The 21,317-nt window shown below is 44.1% G+C and overlaps 1 protein-coding gene across 2 annotated transcripts in view; it reads right to left on the bottom strand.

Moving 5' to 3' along the window:
* Positions 1-1,159: 1,159 nt before the first annotated feature.
* LOC147021045 (uncharacterized) overlaps positions 1,160-21,317 on the bottom strand; it is an 85,990-nt gene continuing 65,832 nt past the window's right edge. For both annotated transcript variants that reach the window (XM_085893563.1, XM_085893564.1), the window contains exons 3-4: positions 9,300-9,434; positions 1,160-9,173 (exon numbers count right to left, since the gene is read on the bottom strand). In XM_085893563.1, the coding sequence (XP_085749689.1) occupies positions 7,489-9,173; positions 9,300-9,434 (1,820 nt within the window). In that variant the 3' untranslated portion in view covers positions 1,160-7,488. The remainder of the gene's footprint in view (positions 9,174-9,299; positions 9,435-21,317) is intronic.

Below are 21,317 nucleotides of genomic sequence, written 5' to 3'. Positions count from 1 at the left end.
TATATCGTTGGGCATAGGTTGTGAACGCCAACAATAGGCTAATCATTCGTTGGTATAAGTTATCTAGAAGAAAACGAAACGTTCTGTGTTCGTTACTAATATGTTATGCATACGTCAAAATCGTTATGAATGCACCCAAATCTTTAAAAAAAACATCAAAATTTGGCATATGCCAACGTCTTACATACAATTTTATAAGTTGCCATTGCTGGCTAAAACGTCAAGGTTTGACAGGGCCTTTCCCGATATAGCTGATCTATGGGGACCTGAATGTTGTGTGCGATGGGTTCCAGATTCGTAAGAATATATTGGCAAGCAACCCCATCTACCCTGAGCTTTGCAGCTGCGAGCTTTTCAGCCTGCTCGGTTAATGGGCGAGTGGGTTTTAAAACACTTCCATGATTCTTCTTGGTGAATAACACCAGAAATGGTGACAAATCGACTTTAGTTAACTACAATGCTTTGCAATAGACGAGTCCTTTACAAGCATTTAAAAGCACACAAGAGGAAATGAGTATCATCAGTTCATTACCTTACATGACAGAAAATGGTTGGTGCAGCACATTATACATTTCACGAGCCTGGTGTTGTCTCAGTGGTTAGGGTGACGAGGCGGCTTGGGATCCAAGGGTCCTGAGTTCAAGCCCTGTCGGCTGCTGAATCAAGACACCAGGGGGTTGACTCAGCCTGTCATCCTTCCGAGGTCGGCGAAATGAGTACCAGTTCCAGTGTGTGTACTGGTAGAGGGGCACTGCATCAGCGACACAGTTGCACTTCAAGAAATGATAGCTACCCTGGCAGCTAAGCTGCCATAAGACCACAACCATACATTTCACAAGACATAATTAATTATTTTTCTTCCAGAACCGCACTTCAGGTGTGATATATGTTTCTTTTGTTGGATTGTATGTTTGGATTGACCAAGCTTATGGCGTGATATGTTTCTTCAATACTGTTACGAATTCGCGCCCACCGGCGTGCGATCGGCCGCGTAACTCCAATCGCAACCGCGTCGCCCACCGGACGGACAATTCAGTCGTGACCCTCCTGGAACTACCGCCAGGAACCAGTCACGGGTGGAGGTTTAACCTCACCACAGCCCAGTCCGCATTCTACCCGTGCGAAATAGGGTGAATCGTCGAATGTCGATATACCTAAGTACCTCCGCAGGTAACCTACCGAGGGGCTGCACCGCGCCGCAGGTCGGCCTGGGACACGAACCGCTTAAGCGGTCCGTTCCGTTCTACAGCGATAACCGAGCGGGTGTTATCGCCGACCTGCGACGGATCCGATTCTCTTTACCGGGTGTTTAAAACCCAACTAATAATTCCGCGATGCAAGATGGCATTTCCAATGGGGAAAAAGACACGACGAACGGGAAATATTCACACAAGCACATTTATTTATACAAGCAACACGTATACAGTCATGCAATTTTCAAGCGACAAATAGAATGCAAAAGCAATACCACCGACTATAATTATTATTTACAAGCACAGTCACTTATACAGGTTTTAACTTAGGGGACATGGTGCCACAGCATGCATACCAAAAGAAAGAAAACCCCCCTCACTGGCAAGGGGGTAGACGGGGTCCGTAAACCTTTATGGTCGTGGATGACCGAAAAGGCTCATGAGACCGTGCAGGTTACCTGCACCCTCGAGGTGTCTCGGTGGGCAGGTCGCGACGTCTGCTCCCCACGGCAACTAGCGTGGCCGCGCCTGATCCCGGGCCTCGCGACGATGGGCGAGCAGCTCTCTCCGGCACTTCTCGCCAGACACGCAGGTTCGCACCACACAGCCGGCAGGGCTGCGCCTCCTGTCTGCGTCTCCGAGGCGTCGCCCGGACTCGCCACCGGCCCGCGCCTTCACCAACAGGTCAATCAGCGCCAAAACAAGAGGGAGGGAGGGAGCACGACCCGACGTCCACCAAGAGAGAGAGAGTGAGAACCTCCGATGACAAAGAGAGAGAGAGGATGACTTCGACGACCCAGAGAGAGAGAGAACGACTCCGACGACCCAGAGAGAGAGAGAACGACTCCGACGACCCAGAGAGAGAGAGAACGACTCCGACGACCCAGAGAGAGAGAGAACGACTCCGACGACCCAGAGAGAGAGAGAGAGAGAGAGAGAGAGAGAGAGAGAGAGAGAGAGAGAGAGAGAGAGAGAGAGAGAGAGAGAGAGAGAACCTCCGACGACCAAGAGAGAGAGAGAGACCTTGACGAAGAAGAGAGCGCTCGCGTGTAGTCCGCCTTATATAGCGTGGGGATCCACCCTTCACTCCTCCCCGTTTTCGGCTCCGCCTCCCTTCTTGAAACTTCTCGAAAAGGGGCGTTCCTCCTTGCCGACCTCCTCACGCCTTATATCTACCAATCCCGAGCGAGCTCCTCGCCACCTCCTGTGCCAGCCTTGGCGCAGAAAAAAAGCGGGTAAACTCGCTCGTTACTGCAGTTCTTTCACTGGCGGCTTTGTTCGACGTTTTCGGTCGGTTTGTGTCCATGACAGGATCGTAGCGGTCCAAAATAACGATAACGACAGAAAAACGGCTATCTCAAAGGGTCACAGCCCTGTGAACACGAATAAATCCCATTAAACAACGGTGGGGAAATCCAACTGAACAAAGACTTATCGGGATAACGAACTCGTAACCCAGATGGTGTTCTGCAAATTTCCACAGCCGCAACAATATCTTTGAATATTTTGCCCGTTATTACTGTGATGTTCATATTGATACAAAAATACCATACAAATTTCTCACATTACAAAATTGCTTATTCTGAGTTTGGAAATACAGCAACTGATGCATTCAGTAACGAGAACGGGCACTCATAGAGCGCATACCTTCGCCGCCACTACTTTTTTGTTCTTGGTATGAGTGTGGGGAACTGGTTTCATATGAATGGTCTTATGACACAAACCACATATCTATAATGTCACGACCCCCCCCCCCGACTTTCGGGGGCTATGGACTAAACAACAATCAGCTCACGTCGTTTTGGCGAGTCTTCACTCGCAAGCTCGGTGAATATAACGTTTCAACAAGAGCAGGTAATCTCGTTTGATGCTGGTTTCATGCAAATCGAATAAGAATTGACTGAGTTATGCCGAAAACCGCATATTTTTCAAAGGCGTGACCCCCCCCCCCCCCGACATTTTACCCCAACCGGTAACATGTGTTGCGACGTCATTGTGTCACAAGATTGGGCATTAAATTCTGAACATTTTGGTGCTGGGTTCATGTAAAGCGGACAAGAATTGACCGCGTTATGACAAAAACCGCATATTTTTCAAGGTCGTGACCCCCCTGACCTTTGACCCCTAACCGGTAACAAGAGTATGGGCGCCATTGTGTCATATTGCATATCACAAGATGAGGCGTTGAATTCTGAACATTTTGGCGTTAGTTGCATGCAAATTGAATAAAAATTGCCCGTGTTATGGTAAAAAGACGATTTTGACCTTTTCGTGACCTTGACCTTTGACCCGAACGATCCCAAAATCTAATCGAATGCTTCCTGGCTAATAACCAATCATCCCACCAAATTTCATGCAATTCGGTTTAATACTTTTTGAGTTATACGAATCACAAGATTACAAATAAATAAATAAATAAATAAATACACGCCGACCAAAACATAACCTTTCGCAGAATGCGAAGGTAAAAATAAGCAGTGTCATGATGCATGTGTGTTGTGGATCATTTATTGGAGAACAATTTTACTATTCCTGTTCTTGGTTGATTTGCTGTAATATTATTACTGTTCAACTGTCGAATAATGGCAGTCATTAATCTGATTGCAATGTACATTTGTCAATAAACTATCATGACTTTATTGGTGAACACAGGAATTTATGACTGGAGATAGGCAATCAAAAATGTTCATTGACGAGTCCATTGCATCAGTAACATGTTTATTCTTCAACTATATATAATGCACAGTGACAGCATCTATCATTGAACACATGAAAGTATTTCCCTGAAGTTTGTAACCTAAATTATCAAGGACTGCATCTTGACAGAGTTTTCATTTTATCTTTCGGGTTTTTCATCAATCTCAACCTGCAATGCTCGATAAACTTGAAGCAAGACAAGTCGTTCCCATTTCACCTTCCACATTAATTTCTTTAAAACCTGCAGAACTTAAAAGCTAAATCTCACTTGGCTGCACTTAGATTAGTGCAGGCAAAACCTAACAAGAGCCCTGGAAAAGGATTTTAAAACATTTTCTTCAAAGCTGGCATCCACCATAGTTTGTGAGAGCACGGGGTCTTGCCCAGTCACTTCCAAACACTGGAAGCTCACTTGAAAGCAGAGCAATGTCATGGAATCTATCATCGCAGCTGACGTAAAAGCATACATTTTATTGAAAAACGTCTCATCTCAAGTCATCAATTTGGATTCATACCAGGTCACTCTATCTTGCACGTGCTGCTTTTACTTTCTCAACAATGGTTGGAGGCCTTCAAGATCAGACATATCAAAGTCGTCTCTCTGGGAAAATCTTGAGCTTTCGATATGGTCTGGCATCCCACATTCTCTCCAAACTGTTTGCCTATTGAATCCCAGGCTAACTCCACTCTTGGAAGACTGACTTCCTCCAATCTTGCAGTCAACATGGGGCTCTCAACAGAACTCTTTCGTCTCTCCTTGTCAAGGCTGGACTTCCCCCAATGCAGTGTTCTCAGCCCCCATCTTATTCCTAATCTTCATCAATGATATCACCGACTCGGAAGAAAATCCTCATTATCTGTTTGCTAATGACTCCCCTCTCTGCCGCGACATCCCTCATCCTTCTGATAGACAGAAGCCTCTTCCCTCCCTTTTGACCTTAACTAAATCACAAACTGGTTAAACATCTTTCTCTCTTCCCCTTTCTCTCCTCAATGACTGTACCACAAACCCATCGACTTTCTCATCAAACCTCTTGAAGAGGTTCAGTAAGTCAAACTCTTGGGTCTCACTCCAAGCCATGATCTCTCTTGGGCAAGCCACATTTCAAAGTTGGCCTCCAAAACCAGACGGGACATCCTCCTTCATGCAGACTCCTTCGTTGGCACACCTGAGCTCCTATCCAGCCACAAGGCTTTCATACACAGCTTAATGGAGTTCTGCTCTTTCGTCAGGGCTGGCTCCCGTGGCTCACATCTTGCTCAGCTTGAAGCCGTGGAAACGAAGGCTTTCAAGATCATTGGAATTTCCCACGATGAAGCTGAGACAATCACTTCACCATCGCCAACAGGTCGTTGGTCGCCATCTTCTTCCGACTCTTTTCTGGTCCTGCACCCTCCATTTGCTTCTTCTCTCCGAGGTATGTGCAGGATCAATGCAGTTTTCCAGCAACCCCTTCAGAGATCAACTGCCAAAATCCAGAACCACTGCTGACCTTCACTCATGTATTCCTTTTTTCCTCACCTGCAGAACCACATTCCACACTCTCTTCAATCTGATTCTTCCCTCCAGGTCTTGAAGACATCTGTTCACCACCATCTCAAGTCATCACCTATCCAAAGGCATGATGTTTCTCCACTCAATAAACAATCCCCCAGTACTTCCAACATTTTGCTTATGTGTCCAACTTGTCCACCCCTTACTCTTCCCCTAATCGTTACCTGCATCCCTTATTTGTCAGTCTTTGTTGTCTATTTTTCCCCTCCACCCTGCTGTTGACGTTTCCCCTTTCTACTGCTGTTACCTTTGTTATGATGTGAACTGATCTGTTTCGAGTTCTTTCATGAACCTTCACCATCTATATAAGAAAAAGTCAAGAGTTGAAAGAATGTTTTCCTCCTTCTCATGTGCGAAAGACACAGTGAATGAGTGAAGATCGAAAGACAGTGGGTCAGGATGAGAGAGGACTTAAAATGGTGTTTTGAGTGTTGAAAACTCAGAAGGGAAGATCAGGATTTGACGACCATTCATGCATTGCCTTTTCTCCTTGGGATAAGCTCAATGTTATGATTGTGAAGAGCACCAGAAATGTGGGATGCCATCCAGACCAGGGCTTTTGAAATTTGGCATCTTGGTGAGTGTTTCATAATTTTCTGTTTGGAAATTATCACTTGAGGAATATCCTCTCGATGTTGCTTCTTCTTTCACAAGTTTTGGATCTGTTCCACCTTCTTGTTGTGTTCTTTTCAATTTTCATAAATCCCTTTCCAAAGTAGTTCATCTTTTTCTGGGGTGATAGCAACAGTCTGCTTCTATTTCCTTAGTTTTTGATTCACTCTTTGGAGTGAATTTTCAAACTGCTGGTCTTTTCCTCTTTCATTTCATTTGTTTGTTTGTTTGAGTTTTTTCGGCTTTCATTTGTTGATATCTACTTTGGATTTCAAAAGGTGAGAAGAAGTTCTCCCAGAACTCAATATCTCCACCTCCTTTTTGGTAAAGGATCATGATTCATAAAGCAAACTGAAATGTCCATCTCATAGCCTCGTTCCAAGGACTCTTTTCAAAATCTTCACTGAACCTCTGACAGCCTCCACTCGCAGCTCGCTTGGAATTATATTCCCAGAGTGATATTCAAGTACTCAGTGAGGGTTTTCCTTATCATTCCTTGAGCTCCGACTATCACTGGTATAATTTCAGCTTTCTTCATTTTTGAGGTCCTCTTGACCTCATTTTTCAGATCTTGGTATTTTGTCATTTTCCTGATTTCTGTGGCATGTCGTCCAAAGTCATTGGGAACTGAAACCTCAATGAAAAATGCTGAATTTTCCTTTTTGTGTTTGAGCACTATGTCCGGACTCAATGCTTGGTTTGTGATGTCCATACTTCCTGACGTTTTCTTAAAGGCATCAGTGTCATGTTCTTGATCTTGAGCATTTATGATGACTCGTTCTCCATCCCAATTCATTTCACCTCTTCTTTGCCATTCCAGTGAGCCTTCCTTGTCAATCTTCCTATTTTAAATCTTCCTGCTCTTTTATCGCTCCCATTGTCAGAGTATATCGACTGATATTTCTTTTTTTGAATTTTCCTTGCAATCATTGGGGCTGTGTTTGTTTCTGTTTCGTTTTCCTGTGTATTATCGATCATTTACACATGTTTTTTGAAGTTTGTTGAAAATGGAAGAAGGATCCCTTTTCTGGTTTTCTGTTTTCTTGGTCATGCAAAATCACATACGATAGTCTGTTGAGCTTTTCAACTGCTCCGCTGGTCTGACACACGATGTTCTGTGCACTTGGTTACGCTCCATTCCACAACCTCCTCGTTCCCGTCTCGGTAAATACAACTATGTATGCATTCGTTTTTGTCGAACATCTTGTGAATAGTTAGATGTTTCCTTGTTTTGGTGTCTAAATTGTTGATCTTCAATTGTGGCCAGTTTATAATTGCACAGCCATATTGGAATACCAGCACTTCAAGTTAGTTTGTAGCTTTGGTTTTGTTCATTGGAGAGAGGGAAGACTTCAAAATTAGTCTTATTCTGCGTTGGTACTCTTTGCTGATTATTTTACACATTTTTTTGTGTTGTACCTGGGGCTTATTTTATTCCGGTGTATTGAGAGGATGCTTCGTTTTCTCGTTCATGTATTTTTGTCTGTTCTTTTCATGTGGATTTTTTGTATGCTCTCCTGTATGGATCCTCATATGTCTTTTCAAACTGCCTTTCTGAGAGAAACTTTTATCACATTGGGAGCATTTGTAAGGATGCTCTCCTGTGTGGATACTCATATGCTGATTCAAACTGCCTTTACAAGAGAAACCTTTATCACAGATAGTGCATTTGCACGGATGCTCTCCTGTGTGGAATCGCATGTGCAGTTTCAAACTGCCATTTACAGAGAAACCTTTATCACAGATAGAGCATTTGTAAGGACGCTCTCCTGTATGGATCCTCATATGCCGATTCAAATGCGCTTTCACAGAGAAACCTTTATCACAGATAGAGCATTTGTAACGATGCTCCCCTGTATGGATCGTCATATGCTTATTCAAATTACCTTTACGAGAGACTCCTTTATCACAGATAGAGCATTTGTATGGACGCTCTCCCGTGTGGATCGTCATATGCTTATTCAAATTACCTTGACAAGAGACTCCTTTATCACAGATAGAGCATTTGTAAGGACGCTCTCCTGTATGGATCCTCATATGTATTTTCAAATGGCATTTTTCAGAGAAATCTTTATCACAGACAGAGCATTTGTAAGGACGCTCTCCTGTGTGGATCCTCATATGTATTTTCAAATTGCCTTTTTCAGAGAAACCTTTATCACAGACAGAGCATTTGTGAGGACGCTCTCTTGTATGGATCCACCGATGTATTTTCAACTTGCCTTTTTCAGAGAAACCTTTATCACAGACAGAGCATTTGTGAGGATGCTCACCTGTATGGATCCTCAGATGTATTTTCAAACTTCCTTTCTGAGAGAAACTTTTATCACATTTGGAGCATTTGTAAGGACGCTCTCCTGTGTGGATCCTCATATGCTTCTTCAAATCGCTTTGACAAGAGAAACCTTTATCACAGATAGAGCATTTGTTCGGACGCTCTCCTGTATGGAATCGCATGTGCATTTTCAAACTGCCTTTTACAGAGAAAACTTTATCACAGATAGAGCATTTGTGAGGACGCTCTCCTGTATGGATCCTCATATGCCGATTCAAATGGTCTTTTGCAGAGAAACCTTTATCACAGACAGAGCATTTGTAAGGACGCTCCCCTGTATGTATCCTCAAATGCTTATTCAAACTATCTTTACGAGAGAAACCTTTATCACAGATAGAGCATTTGTAAGGACGCTCTCCTGTATGGAATCTCATGTGCATTTTCAAATGGCCTTTTTCCGAGAAACCTTTATCACATATGGAGCATTTGTAAGTACAATCTCCTGGACGGATCCCCATGTGCCAATTCAAACTGCCCTTTACAGAGAAACCTTCATCACAGACAGAGAATTTGTTTGAGCGTTCTCCTCTGTGGGTCCTCATATGAATTTTGATGTTTGCTGAAGGAAAATCTGCACTGCATATGTTACACTTATAAGACATTTGCCTTTCGATAATCTTTTTGGGTTTGTTTAATTTAATATTGATATTTGTGCTGTCTTCACCAGATGTACACTTGTATTTTGAGTCTTTTTCTTGGGATTGGTTCTTGAACATAGACAACATCTTCACCCTCAAGCTTTTCATGGACCGTATCTGCCCGACTGGCCTTCTTGAGTGCTCTGTAAAAACAAACAAGAAGAAGTTATTTTAGTGAAACTCAAAGTGCAAAATATTGAACAATTTCAAAAATTTTATCAACCCTTAATTCAAAAGAGTTTCGGTGAATTTTATACGTTTCTGCTCACCTGTTGCAGAACAAACAGGACTGCCATTTGTCAAATGAACATCTGAATCATCATTTACAGGAGCACATGTTAAAGTTTCTGAGTCAGATGAACTATTGTGTCCTCTGGATTCCACATTTAAAGGATAAACATCACCTGAAAATAATGAAGGACATGAAGTTTAAAACACTGCCACATATAAATCCCGTCAAGAGGTCGCATGCAATGGACGTCACTTCCACTGTGAGAATGAGACTCAATAATGCGTCCACCATTACAGGAGATAAACGAGTTGTTTACAATGAGAAAATACATATATATATATATATATATATACATAGTCATGCGCCACTTAACGACGGGGTTATGTTCTGAGAAACGCGTCATTTAGCGACGTCGTCGTAGTGCGAACATCATTTTTTTTTCGTTTTTGTTTTCGAACATCGTACTTACACAAACCTCGACACCTAGGCTATATGGTGTAGCCTCATGCTCCTCGGATACAAACCTGTACAGCATGTTACTGTACTGAATACTGTCGGCAATTGTAACACAAATCCATGAGAGACGGAAGACACGTTAGATTTACCTTTGTGTTGTTCATGACGGCCATCGGTGTTGTTAGCAGCAGCTTACAATCTCCTCTCGCATCGATTATAGAAAGGTGAATAATTAGCGTTTGGATTTTATAAATACGAAATCATTGCATTGATGTTATAATTTAAAAATGAAGAAACGAGCACCTGTCAATTGTGGTATATATTTTCGGAACAGTGCGATTGCTTTAACAACATAAAAAGCTACACTACAAATAAATTTCCGTTTTAATGTTGACTAAGAACAACGATTTATTCGCGGAATTCTTCAATTCAAAGGTAATTTACTTGCTCGAAGGTAAACGTGCAAAATTGGTTCAGTTTGAAAGCCGATTTCCTTGAATCCCGATTTAGCACGATCCTGTTTTTTTCGCGATGACATTTTATGGACCTCAACGATCGCATTATAACAGGGCCACACTGTCGTTTATCATTATGAAGTATTATGCACTGTACAGTGAACATAATTGTATGTGCTATTTTTATACGAGGCTGCATCACTCGACGATAGGAATTTTTCAGTTAATTTTTTTTTTCATATTTTTTATTTTTTATTTCCAGAGCTGGCAGATCTGTCGTATATGCGAACGTTGCCGTTGCCGCGAACGTTATATCGTTGCCGGGAACGTCGTTAAGCGGCGAATGACTGTATATATGTATATATATATATGTATATATATATATATGTATATATATATATGTATATATATATATATACATATATATATATATATATATATATATATATATATATATATATATATATGTATATATATATATATATATATATATATATATATATATATATATATATACACACACGAGCTGAATGCACCCAGCGCTGCCCGGGTTCTTTTTGAATGAATTTAATCTTCTAAACATATGTCCGATGCGAGCATAGTATCAGTTCCCGATTGGGTCATGGCAGTCATAGGCTAAGGGGATTGGTGAGGGGGAGACACACCCCTCTCCCCCCCCCCCCCCCGCCGAGGGGCCTTGCCACATAGCCTATAACCTTCCTGGGGCCCATCACGACATTTTTTGTTTCAGTGGTTAGCTCCTATCTTTCATCTTTCAGGAGATTAGCGTGTGCAGACACACAAACAAACAGACAAACAAAAACTTAAAATCATATGTTAGATATATTGTATATGGCGTTGGCCCCATGTCAATCGGCTGAAATTGAAAAATTAACGTTAAAAAAATCAGGTGATGACGTCATAATTCGGAAATCGGAAGTTGGAAGTACAATTCTTTTACATCGGGACACTCCTGGGTACATGTTCTGTTAGCATGTGAAGTTTGGTGAGGATCAGTCCAGTACTTTTCGCGTGCATCGGTCACAGACAAACACACAAACACACACACACAAACAGACACACTTTCAACTTTATATATATAGATATATTGTTCCAGCCACGGGTACCGAGTGCATAATGAGGGGGTTAATCCTAATTTCTCCTAAGGAGAACCGGACCTCTGGCCACCGCTTACAATTCACTTTGTGGTGCGGTGTATTGCATTACAACCACGAATGGCAATCAGCTAACCACAAGTTCAAGTGTCCACCATATAATTTTTGTAGCCTGCCAGGGGAACGTGCCCTCAGCGAAGCAACAATCCTATCCTGATTCGATCTTAGGAAATGCGGCCGAGCATTCACCGCTGGTGCACGTTGACTGACAGGTTCATTAGTTTGGAAATTTTCATCACCCAGTCTATCAAGGTTCAGCCAATGCTGGATCAATGGAAGGAAATGACAATCATGGACAGGTTGAAACATCAACAAGGAATTTATTATTTAGAAAAATAAATAAAGTGAAGGACTTTTTATTTCCTTGTCAATGAAATGGATGAATTCAAATCAAATGCTCAATCAACAAAATAATTTCAAACAAATATGGAATTTCAACAAGTATTCAAAGTAAAATGGACAAAGAGTAGATGCCTATCACATTGCCTTACTTAAGGCCCTGTCACACCTTGAAGATTTAGTCAGCATATGGCAACTTATCAAAATGTATGTAAAACGCTGGCGTACGCTGAACTATTGATGTTTTTCAGGTTTGGGCATATTCATAACGAGTGGGACGTATGCATAACGTATTAGTAATGGACACGGAACGTTTCGATAACTTCGAGATAACTTATACCAACGAATGCTTAGCGTGTTGTCGGCGTTCACAATTTATGCCTAACGATAGATAACATATGCATAGCGTGCGGCACGTATCGCCGACGATCACGTGGCGTAGGCTATTAATAGGCTGCCGCTCAACGATTTAAATCATAACCGCACTCGAAATCGAAGTGTTAACATCACCGTCACACTTTGACGATTTAACTTTGTCCATTTTACTTTGAATTTTACTTTGAAAAATTTGTCTAAAATGCTGGCACACGTCGAATACGTTATGGGTAAGTTTTGTATACGTGAAGTGCACGCTGAAGCACGCTGGCATACGTCATAGTATGCCGAGCTCGTCGACAAATTTTAAGCATGCTTAAAATTTTCCGACGTATGCCAGCGTATGACTCACATGTTCAGCATACCCTGGCCATAAGTGGTAGGCACGTTATGCGATCGTTGACACACGTTACTTGTAAGTTACTAATTACAAGAAGATGAAGAGGAACGCCGAGCTCGCGGCTAAAAATGGGGTTCACAGGAGGAACCCCAGTCAGTGTTCCAGACTGCATGGCTTTTTTTTTCCTTCCTTCCTTCTTCTTCTTCGGCATGACGGTGATGTTGACACTTCGATTTCGAGTGCGGTTATAATATAATATAATTAATAGGCTGCCGCTCAACAATTTAAATCATAACCGCACGAGACATCAAAGTATCAACATCACAGTCATGCCGAAGGAAAAAAACAAAACAAAAAAACCATGGAGCCTGGAACACTGACGGGTTCTCCTGTGAATCCCATTTTTAGCCGCGAGCTCGGCGTTCTTCTTCTTCTTGTGAAAACAAAACCTTTATGACTCGGCTCTTTTACATACAGGATCCGGATCTCCTTAAATACGAAGCACATGTACACATCCTCACATTGAGGGTGCCTTTTGAGAGCGTCTATCATGAACTTTTAAATATATTCGGACATTTGCTTTAAAGTTGCGAAAAGTTCACGTTACTATTTAAAGATTATTCCATTTAATGTGTAATAATTTCGTAAATACACAATTTTCTCGTCATGAACGACAATCGTCCAGGACGAGTCTCGCTATTGGCTCGGTCAAGGCATGTGACGAAATAGCGGAAGTTGTTGTTTTAAAAAAATTTTTTTTAGTCTCTCATGAACTTTTAAATATATTCGGACATTTGCTTTTAAGTTTCGAAAAGTTCACGTTACTATTGAAAGATTATTCCATTTAATATATTGTAATTTCGTAAATACACTATTTTCTCGTCATGCGCGAAGATCGTCAATGACGGACGTGACGTGATGGAATATCGGAAGTTATTGTTGTTTTTTTAAATTTAATTTTATTTTAAATTCTTCTTCCTCTTCTTGTTCTTCTCCTGGGAAAGACAAAACCTTTAGGACGTGGCTCTTGGACACAGTTGTCCTTGTTATATACCAATTCCCCTTAACGCTGCCAATACGCCATGATACGGTAGCTGTAAGTTAGAAACATGTTCAGTAAGTTCTGTGGTCGTCCGGAAGACGTCAATCAAAGACGTCTACAAACGTCAATATGCGTTGGAGATATGTTACACATAGGTTAGAAATAAGTTTCGGGTACGCTAAACATTACGTCGACGTGTTTCGACTTATGAGTAACTTACAAATAACATGTGTCGACGTGTCAACGATCGCATAACGTGCCTTGAGGTGTGTCAACGATCGCATCACGTGCCTACAACTTATGGCCAGCGTTTGAGGAACGTGTGAGTCATACGTCGGAAAATTTTAAGCATGCTTAAAATTGTCGAAGAGCTCGGCAAACTACGACGTATGCCAGCGTGCTTCAGCGGGCTCTTAACGTACAAAAAAAACTTTCCCATAACGTATTCGACATGTGCGAGCGTTTTCGAAAAAAAAATTTCATACGTCGGCATACACTGGCTAAATAGTCAAGGTGTGACAGGGCCTTAAACAATGAAACACGAGAAATTGGTCCCCATCAGACCAATAAGGGGGAAAAAAGAAATCTGGTCTCGACTTACCAAGGCAGAAGTCGTTGTGCGTCTCCTAAAATAACCCAAAATGTGTGAGTGTGGCTTGGTCTTCCTCTCCAAATGAGCTCTCCACAGCTTGGCTCGTTTCTGCTGCCAGCGCCTTGCCTCGCCATGCACCCACCCACAAACAGGCTTGAACACTAATCAAAGTCACGTGGTCACCACCACGAACCAAGAGTCAAGAACCAGGTACCGAGCAGAATCAGCAGCACCAGTCCAACTGTCACTAACTACCGTTGCTGCTGTTCCCAACCATCAGCAGGATATCGCACCAACTGCCAACAAGGCAGACCTGCTGTGGTTTTATGGGTGACCAGTGTGGGCGGAGCCTCAAGCACGACTTCAGCCAAATACAGCACACGCCTATTGGCACATCACTGCACGTGACCTCCAACCGTCCATTCTTGCGGTCATTCTCTCCTGACCAAACAAGATGAAACTCACAATTAACAAAAGCCTGGCTCACGATGCCATGTTCGGGATTGCTGGACGAACACCAGAAATCACCATCCGCCAGAACACTGAGCAGAAACACGAAGCGCCCACAACGTCAACGGTAATTATCACCTCTTTGTTCAGCCAGACACAAAGAAGAGTCAGCATCCAGGGAGCTGCTGAACAGGATGTCGATCAACGATGGAAAAAGGTGGGACTTGAGGTGAATGATCCAAGACCACAGCCGTGTTTGACCGTCAGAATGAACTGCCCAGCAAAATATTGCGGTGTGATGACTCAAATGGCCTGCAAGTCCAATGTGAAAATGATAACCAAAATAAAATGTGTAAATACATCGTGTATTTCCAAGCCAATGTGTCTTGATGGAAAGGGAACCGACAAGTATCCGTTGGGTGAAGGATTATCTTATCTCGTGCAAGAATGGTGAATACCGCTCATGCAAAACTGAAAACTGATGCACAATCATACGTCATGAACGTGTTGTAAAGAGGAAGAGGTTATAACAAAAGAAAGAAAGGGAACCTCAAATCTACCCTCCTCCAACACATCAAAGAGTTTGATTCCCACCACACAAGGGGATGGGTTTATTCTCAACATGCATTTATGGAAATAACTGCCTTTAGTCAGGTCAGGTTAGGTATGGGAGCATGCACCAGAGAATCGCGTCGCTGCGTCCACTTTCCATCGGTATTGCAGGGGCCTCCGTCTGGCCATCCCCCAGGCAGATGCCTGGCCAATCCCCATCTCCTTGAGATGCCGATCAACCTGCTGCAACGAGGCACGCGGTCGGCCCATTGGCCTCCTCCACTCACGAGACTCCCTCGCTGAGATAATCTGGTGAGCAGGATCAGCGTCAGGAAAACGAGCTGCATGTCCATACAGCGGCAGCTGACGCTCACGGACTATGCAGGTAACAAATCGCATTTGAGCCTCGCTCAGCAACCACTCGTTGGACACAAAGTTCGACCAGCTATCGCCAAGGATTCTACAAAGAGACCTGGCACCATCATGGGGTCTCCGTCTCAGATCCGTGGTCAGAGTCGAAGTCTCATATCCATAGAGCAAGACTGGAAGCAACAAGGACCTGCAGACGCAGATTTCCTTCCTCCCGCACAGATACCGGCATCGCCACACCCCATGATCCAGTGAATCCATGACTCTCCAGGCCCGATCCAGACGTCTGGTTACCTCTGGATCACAGCCTGCAGAGACATGAATATCACTGCCAAGGTAAGTGAATCTCTCCACGACGTCAACATCCTTACTACAAACAGGACAGCAGCATCCAAGATGTCACTGAAAGCCTGGATCTTAGTTTTGACCAGGAAAACCAAACTAACAGCATCTCCGACTCCTCATTCAGCACCTCGAGGGCCCCCAAGAGGATCTCCAGTCTCTGCTAAGATGACTGTAACATTTGCGAAATCAAGGTCAGAGATCTTGACATTCCCAAATGATGCACTGCAGCTTGATTTCTCAGACATCCTCCCCAGAATCCAGTCCATACAAGTGCTGAAAAGTGTGGGGGCCAGGACACACCCCTGACGAACTCCAATAAGTCAGAGATGGTACCAGCACATCTCACATCACTCTCAGTACCAGAGTCAAGTTCAGACATCAGATCGATCAGATTGGTGGCACCCACGAAGACCAAGAATCCTCCACAGAGCATCCCGATTTGCTGAATCAAACGAGTTGCAGAAATCAACAAAGGCTGCAAGAAGCCCCTACCGAAACTCTCGTCTGCGTTCGGTGAGACTCGAAGAGCAAGGATACGGTCAATCGTTGATCTCATTGGTGGAAAGCCTGACTGCTCTGGATGCTGGTGCTCAAGCAGATGGTGGCGAACCCTATCAAGAATTATCCGAGCAAATACCTTGCCCGGCACTGAGAGCAGAGCCACCCCTCTGTAGTTGCAGTCTTGGCGATCACTCATCCCTTTGGAAGAGAAGCCTTGCCCCTCTCTGGAGTCAATTTGGATGATCCTTGTGTTCCAAGCAGAGCACAAAACTGCATGCAATGACACGAGTGTGGCATTTCCACCAGCCTTGAGAAGTTTAGCATGAATGCCACAGATCGCTGGAGCTTTACCCCATTTAAACCGGTTCACCGCACCCTGTGTTTCCACAAATGAAGGTGGACCACAGTTGATTGGAGGGTCAGCAGTAGGGATTGTAACAAGCCTGGTGTTGGCTTTGTGGTTAAGGTGGCGGCTTGGGATCCCAGGATCTTGAGTTCAAGCCTCGTTGGGCGCTGAATTAATTCACCAGGGGGGTTGACTCACTGTCATCCTTCCGAAGTCAGTGAAATGAGTACCAGTGTGTACTGGTGGAGGGACTGCATCAGCGACACAGTCTCGCTTACAAGAAATGATTGCTACCCCGGCAGCCAAGCTGCCATGCGCGAGAAGAAGAAGGGATTGTAACACCTCTGACATGCAACGCGACAGCTGGTGGATCAACCTGGAAACAACCGCTCAAAGTAACTGGTCCAACGGGCCTTCACTTCGGACTCCTCTCTCAAGAGCCAACCACCCTCCGCTCTCACTGCAGTACACCAATGGATGGGCTTGGATGAACGCAATGCACATATTCCCCTGGAAGCAGCATGAGAATCATTTGACCACAGGTGATCCTCTTCCCCTCACAGATAACTTGCACGTAGGCCTCCTTGCCCACCCTTAGCGCACGTTCAGTTTTACGTCTCAGCTCCCTGAACAGTTGAGCTCTGCCATTCAGCCTGGCATTGCGACTCTGTTCAATGGTATCTAGTGTCCCTTGAGAGAAAACATTATTTTTCGCCCCGCAGTTACTTCCAAGACATCCACCGACAACATCAAGGACGGTGGTCTTGAAGGCTCTCCACAATTCTTCAGGATCTCTCAAAGCACCCAGACCCCCCAAATCTCCACTCAGTCTCTTCGCAAACTCCTCAGCTGCCCTCTCATCCGTGAGCTTGCCAATATCCAGCCTCGGCTGGGATGGTACCATTCTCCTGGATTGGAGGTGCAACTTTAGAGTTGCAACAACAAGCCAGTGGTCAGTATTGAGGAAGTGAGCACTCCAGTAGACCCTGCAGTTCTGGATCATCCTCCAGCACACGTTTAATCTCCTTTCCCACACCACCAGCGTTGTAACACCAAGTCCAGCGATGAGCTTGTGGGCCCTGAAACCATGAACCAGCCACCTGAAGTCCATGACTTCTTGCAAAGTCAAGGAACGATGTGCTGTTCTGGATCACAGTTCCAGACCCATGGAGACCTCATAAACTTCACAACAGAACACACGTCTCATAACCCACCCTATCAGTTCCAGTCGATGCATTGAAATCCCCCAAGACAAGAAGCGTGTCTCACCTGGGGCACTGATCAACCACAGACTCGAGCGTGGCACAGAATGCGTCCTTCATGGTGAGATCACTCGCCTCAGTCGGAGCATATGTAGACAACAGGGAAATGACACCCAAGGAGTGATGAATACTTAGTCTCATAACACGCTCTTTGACCGGTGTTACCTCAATTATCATTGGAGTCAGCTTATTGGACACAGCTACAGCAACTCCTTGGGCATGGTAACCATCAGAGTGACCGGACCAATAGTAGGTGTAACCACCCGCCATGATCTCGCCACAATCCGGTCTCCGAACCTCAGAGAGTGCTGCAATACTGATGTCCAAACGCTTGAGCTCAGATGATAACAGAGACATGGAATCATCCTCTCTTAGGGATAGAACAGTGATGGATATTTTCACCTCCAATCAGACGGTTGGCGAGCTGGCGACAGCTTCAGCACCTACCAGATCCTCACAACACCTCAGCGCCTATCAGCTTCTCACAGCGCCTCAACGTCTCACAGCTCCTTACAGCTGTCCGTTAGTTGTGACTCCTGGTGGCTCCTGATGGCGGGTGACGCTTTGACCATTAATGCTGGTTCTGCTCAAGACCTGCTCTTGGCGTACCTGATTATTGGCATCCATCGTTCCTGGGGGTGACGACGATCTGTGTTCAAGCCTGTTTGTGGGTGGGTGCACGGTAAGGCAGGGCGCTGGCAACGGACGAAGGCATGCACACACATTTCTGGACATTTTGTTTGACGCAAGACGACTCCTCCCTTGGTAAGCGAGACGGGATTTCTTTCCCCACTGAATGATCTGCTGAGTACTCGTCTCATGGTTAATCGTTCAGTGAGAAGCATCTGCTCTTTGTTTTTCCATTAATGCCTGTTTAATTCTTTATTTGCTCGAGATTATTTTGATCGATTTGAATTTACTTATTTTCCCCACAAAGAAATAAAAAGTTCTTCAGTCAATTTATTTATTTTCCTTGTTAACATTACAACTTGTCCATGCTTGTCCTTTCCTTCCATTGATCCAGCATTGTCTGAACCAAGATAGACTGGGAGGTCTATCTTGGAGGGAGGGACGTTAATTGGTTTCCAAACCAATTAACCTGTCATAGTCGGCATGCACCAGCGATAAATGCTCGGCCGCCCTAATCAAGATCTACTCAAGATAAGATTGGTGCATTGCTGAGGTCACGCTCCCCATTCAGAAAGCCACGTGGTCTCTAGTTAAACAGCAAATTAGACGGTGGACACTGGAAGTCGTTGTAAACTGGTTGGTGGATGTGGTTGTATTGTTGTGGAGCGGGGTTCGGTCGCGATAAACGACCACCAGGTGGAGCAGTCGTTTCCCACCAAACACCCGCAATTTCGGTCGTGACTCTCGGATAAGTCCAAAAGGTCACAGGTCCCTTCGCGGACCGTTGTTGCCAATATTTTGAAGGCGTGGGGTCGGGTTAATTGCCTAATTTCAATATACCGAAGTACCCAAGTCGTCTAACTACCGGGGAAAACCACACCCTCGACCGGCTTTGTCCGAACCGAGTCGCATTTAGGCCTAAGACACATTTGCCGTGGCGGCCGTAGGGTCTACAAAATCTACGGCCACTAGCAATTATTGGGCGGCCACAGTATTTCCACGGTCACACAATGTAGCAGTCACATACGTTGTTATTTTTCGGGAAGCCGCACGGCGTATTTAGAAATTGTGGAGACCAAACACGTGGGGGTGCCGTACGGTCTTTAATTTGATGTCGTACGGTGACCTTAGGGCAGTGTTTCCCAAACTTTTTTGAGCGCGACCCAAATCCGGGTGTGCTGAAAATATCGCGACCCAAGCTTCAATCAGCGTCTTTTTCCACGAAACATAATATCATAATAAAATCAGACAACCAGCGCTCATACATATATATTAGAGTGAGAGGTGTAATTGCAGCTTCGTCTGCATGATGCCTTCGATGCGGGGCTCGATCTTGCTGAGCGCAAAGCGCATGTCGTGGCCGGGGTTGAGGCGATTGCACGCCTTGGTTTTGATGACGGTCAGCGCCGAAAAGCCTTGCTCGCACAGATAAGTGGTCGCAAACGGGAGCAGAACATTCATGACTTCGGCGCCGATTATGGGCTTCATTCTTGACCGCAGTCCAGAACTCTCCAAGTGACGCTTTGGCGTAGAGTTGTCGATGGAACTCGTGTGATGCAGCTCGATGAACTCTTCCTGCAGTCCATGGACATTAGGGTGTTTCATATTGCAACTTTTTTGCGCTAGTCAAGTTGGCCACCCGTCTTAGCTTTCCAATATGGATAAAAACCCCACTAGCCGATTTTTAGAATTTTCCTCCCAAAAATGGCCGCCGGCGGTATTTTTTCCAAAATGGCGCCTTTTTCGCGTTTTGACACAGAAATCGACTCCTACACCTGCTAAAATACGTTAATGTTACTTGATATGTGTATGTTTGTAGAAGATTATGATTGCTATGTCTGCTCGCAGTCGGGGACTTGATATTAGGCATCCTATATGGCGGAAAAATCCAAAATTGCGTCCAAGATGACCGATTTTTGGCCACTGGAAAGTTGTTCCCTCCGATGTAGGTTCTAATATGTCTAGTTATAGGTTTTTGGGTGTGCTGAATTCGTTTTATGCTCTAAAACGCAGTATATCTGTTACAGAGTCGTCTGCGGGGGTCATGCTCTCGCGTTGAGAAGTAGTTCTTGCAAGTCCGAAGAAGAATTTTGAATATTTTCGCCCTCATTGATATCAGAAAATAACAATTAAATAGTGGAAGGCCAAACATGTATTTATTTAACATGTACAGTATATACACAAATTACTAGTCGAATCGACACCTATGGTATTTGACACCGCAATTGGTAATTTTCGCTCTTACCGATTCCAACGTGCCCACAGATTAGCGAGAAATGATGGCAAAACTGTTGCATCAGACACCTCAACTACCTCATGATAAACTTAGCTCAGGAAAGACAAAATTTCCGGCTGTGGATGAGAATGAGAGTCGTGACCTGTGTCTCAGCAGTTTCATAGATGACGACTCGTGGCGGTTATTCAATCTTCTTGAACTATATGATTTACTCGATGTAGAATGGATGTGTGAGCCTGCAAGCACATGGCCAGAAAGTGATGGTTTCCAAAAATTCGCAAACCATGTGCACAATGTTCACGTAGTTAACTACCTTGCAGAGTGTGGAATTAAGTTGATTTCGGATTTTATAGACAAAATGAGGGATGAACAGCATAGGCAAGCTTTGCTTCAAGTGGTTGAGTGGCACAGGCAGAATTATTCTGGATACACGAAATCCACTCTTCAGAAAATGTAAATAACTATATGAAGCGAAGTGTGAACATTGATGTTTTTGAACTATGGAAATTTTAATTTGAAATGTCGCGACAGCCATGTATGCCATGCCATGGCCAATATTATTGATTATCGAGGCTGATAGGCACGCATAC

This window comes from Eptatretus burgeri, chromosome 8 (assembly GCF_056783735.1).
Source record: "Eptatretus burgeri isolate ZD-2024b chromosome 8, Ebu_testis_v1, whole genome shotgun sequence".
Lineage (NCBI taxonomy): Eukaryota > Metazoa > Chordata > Myxini > Myxiniformes > Myxinidae > Eptatretus > Eptatretus burgeri.
Note: the sequence above shows the minus strand (reverse complement) of the source record. Positions and strands in the feature narration are given on the sequence as shown.